Consider the following 4,001-nt stretch of genomic DNA (forward strand, 5'->3'; position numbering starts at 1 on the left):
AATTAAGCAAACTATTTGATTAATTGGTGTTTCTAATGAATTATCATGTATTCTTAATCATATGATTATGTTCTTATTGCATATAATTAAGAGTTTAACCAATCATAAATGTCCATGTATGTACAGTCTGGATAAACGAAAAAAGACTTTTTGACATTTCTTGATCGATCACTAATCGAAATTCTGCTGGTAGTTCTCTTCTGATTTAGCTAATTATGATTTAATTATAGACATGTGTGACAAACTGGTAATTTTCTACTTTCTAAATTTCATTTATGACGAGTACCATGTGTCTATTCTGGATGAATCCCTCGAAGATATCCTATGGATAAAACTCACGCACAAATCAAGTGATACATGTGTGTTTTTATGCGTGTGCTACCTACCCCCTAATGGATCTTCATATATGACAGACGCAGAACAGTTTTATAATAATTTGTTGAATCAGGTATATTCTTTTCAAAATGAAGGTCTTGTGGTGATTTTAACTCTAGGGTGGGTGACCAATCTGATCTGATTAGCTGCCTCTAACGTAAATAGAGATTCCCTTTGGTTTAAATTACAGAAAGCTGGTCTGAATGGTAAAATACTCAAAGCTGTAAAATCCTTATACAACAATGTTAAATGTTCAGTAAGATTAAACGGTCAGTATACACCTTGGTTTCAGGCTAACTCCGGAGTGAAACAGGGTTGTGTGCTGTCACCATTGTTATTCTCTGTTTACGTTAACGATCTGGCTATAGCTATGAGTGAATTAAACTGTGGTATTGATATTGATAACTGTAATGTTGGTATTTTGTTGTATGCAGACGACATAGTTTTAATTGCACCATCAGAAGATAAATTGCAAACTATGTTAAACAAACTTAACTCATGGTGCATTAAATGGCGCATGTCTGTTAATAAGACAAAAACTAAAGTTATCCACTTTAGACCATCAACATGGCAGTTATCAAATAGAATATTTAATATTGGGAATATAAATGTTGATTACTGTAAATGTTATAAATATTTGGGAGTATGGTTAGACGAACATTTAACTTTTAAACTATGTATTAACGAATTAGCTAAGTCTGCTAGTAGGGCATTGTCAGCACTTCGTACTAAACACTTCCAGGCGGGTGGATTCCCATATAATATTTTCACCAGACTTTACGAATCGCTAGTACAGCCAATTATGTCATATGGTGCTGGAATATGGGGTATGGTAGGGCATAAAAAATTGAATAGTGTACAAAACAGAGCATGTAAGTTATTTCTGGGCCTGAAACGAAACAGTCCAAACCTGGCAGCTAGGGGCGACATGGGTTGGACTTCATGCCTTACAAAACAAACCCCACTTAATTGTCGAACCTGTCCCTTTTGTTTAGAGATTGAGACAGAAACTCATTTTTTAGTAGAATGTGATATGTATTCAGATATCCATTTTGAACTATTTCAGGAAATGCATAAAACAGATAATAATTTCTATAACCTGTCCCCCAAGGAAAAAATTATCATCATCTTATCTAGTGATCTAGTCAACCCCAAAACTATAAGCAGTTATATATACGAGATGTTCTCTAGGAGAAATTATTATATGTCATATAATTATAGAACTTAATACTAAATTATACTGCCTCATAAGATTTTATTTTTATACTAATTTTATTTTGTACTGTTTTTAGATATATTAAATCGTGTCTCATATTCCTATATGGTCGGACGATGATGAATTTATATGTATTTTTTAATGAATTTTATTTTATGTATATTTCATCGTGTGATACGTTAATAAACATTTCTTCTTCTTCTTCTTCCATTAATAGCTGATTGTAGTCGACCTTATAGTCTACCTACTGTATGTGGTAAACATAAAGATCTCAAGTCTATTTCACCTCAAACTGTAAGTAATATTCAAGCGCATTTTTTATTCTTAGAAATTTCATATTGGATATAATTAAAACCAAATATGAATAACAAACTGTTTTTTTTATTTGATCTGTATAAATATTAAGTATATCATTTATATTTCAGGTTGAAGATTTATTAAATGGAAAATATCCAACTATAGATAATAATTATATGATACTAGATTGTAGATATCCATATGAATATGATGGTGGTCATATCCAGGGAGCAGTTAATACTTATATTAAAGATTCTATAGATAATTTATTACAATTACAAGAGATAAACCTAGAATTCTAATATTTCATTGTGAATTTTCTTCACAGAGAGCACCTACACTGTAAGTATAACATATCTTAAATCTAATATTCAAACAAGTGCATGCTATCATCGGACTTATACTATATTTGAATGTATGTGTTGTATAATACATTAGCCCGCAATATTCCCGAAATTATATGTTATACATTGTTATTTTTCAGATTACGATATCTTCGATCTCAGGACAGATTATTGAACAGTGATAATTATCCTAGTCTATATTACCCAGAAGTCTATATTCTAGATGGAGGATATAAAGATTTTTATGAACGAACACAGGTAAATATATTTAGATTTCATATAATAGAATTATTCATAAATCAGAAAATTATTGCAATAGGTATTACTTAAACAATTTTAATATAGAAATAATATTAAATAGATCCACTCTGTTTTATATTTCAGAATCTGTGTGAACCCTGTGATTATATTCAAATGTTAGACCCACTGTTTACTGAAGAATTATCAATTTTCCAGAGTAAAAAATCACGAGGTAATAGAAGTAGAGAAGAAAAGACGAGAAAACCTCGTGTTATCAGATTTTGATTTGTTATTGTTTTAAATTGTTATATATTTGTTATTGTTATGTTATTTGTTACCTTTAAATCATTGTACAGTGTTATTGAATAAAAATAAATCATTCTGTAGTGTAGTAGCTGTTTAAATCTCTTCAGAAAAAATATACTGTATCGTTAAAGAAAATTCGTTATGTAGCTCCCACTGACATAGTGTCTGTCAACTTTAAATATACTAGAAAATAACTGATGATTATCATCAATCTCATCATCGATGTTCTCTACCTAAATCTCAGTTCTAAATTGTTACAATGTAATTCAGATGATTAACGAATATTACTTTGAATACCAAGAGATCTATCAAAATTGTAACAACTATTATTTTGTTGGATTATTTTATTAACTAAGGTACTACATGTATATGACAATAAACAATACAATATAACCTGATCATAAGCTTCAAACAAAACAAAACAAAATTTTCAAATTTGCATGTCGATATGTTAATGTGTATAATTGTTATTCATGAGTCTATTATTATTATTATAAATGAATAAACTGAATCATTATTGTCATTTAATTCCATTGTAATAGCCATTTGTTTGTTTCTATAAAATATACTATCACTGATCATATTAGTATTGTTGTTATAGCCCACAGAGGAGTGGGATGTTGAAGGTTTGCAAGTTAATGCTTGTTAAGGTAAAGTTGTTTTTCTTTTTTTTGCATTTGCGAGAACGTTGCTTGTCTTCAACTTTAGTAAAGAGGCGGTGTACCCTTCTACAACTTCAGTGATCTTTTCTGGTAATGTGATTTCAATGGTGAAATTATTATTTTCAGAAACACTAGAGTGATTTTGTTTCACTTACTATTTGGTATAAAACAGAAGACATATAGTTTACTAAAGTCGAGTTGTAGTTCGCGTTACATCTATGATGTTGGAAATGAGTTGGTTTATTTACCTTATGATATTGTGTCTTCTCAGTTATATCATTTATATATGGATGACCAACAATAAGGGGAGACTACCCCCAGGTCCTTCCCTCATTGAATCTATTAAAATTATGTATGGATTTATCACAAGAGAAGACGGATTTTTAGTTGCAGAGAAACTGGCTTTCCGATTTGGAGAAATTGCCAATGTTCGATTCCTTGGTAACAATATGATATTTCTCAACAGTTCTAGAATTATTAGGAAACTTTTAACCACGTCTGCTTATCGTGACGTCACTAACGACCGACCACCATCTTTTCTTAAAGATTATCTTTTTCAAA

General features: G+C 30.3%; 1 protein-coding gene across 1 annotated transcript; it reads left to right on the forward strand.

Annotated features, from left to right (window-relative positions):
• Positions 1-1,177: 1,177 nt before the first annotated feature.
• Positions 1,178-2,757, forward strand: LOTGIDRAFT_175972 (hypothetical protein; the record flags this gene model as incomplete). Its single annotated transcript, XM_009064169.1, has 6 exons — positions 1,178-1,247; positions 1,809-1,885; positions 2,017-2,121; positions 2,217-2,230; positions 2,373-2,490; positions 2,617-2,757. 6 exons carry the CDS (start codon positions 1,178-1,180, stop codon positions 2,755-2,757), a joined length of 525 nt encoding a protein of 174 aa, XP_009062417.1.
• Between the last annotated feature and the right edge of the window lie 1,244 nt (positions 2,758-4,001).

This window comes from Lottia gigantea (genome assembly GCF_000327385.1).
Source record: "Lottia gigantea unplaced genomic scaffold LOTGIsca_604, whole genome shotgun sequence".
In the NCBI taxonomy this organism is placed as follows: domain Eukaryota; kingdom Metazoa; phylum Mollusca; class Gastropoda; family Lottiidae; genus Lottia; species Lottia gigantea.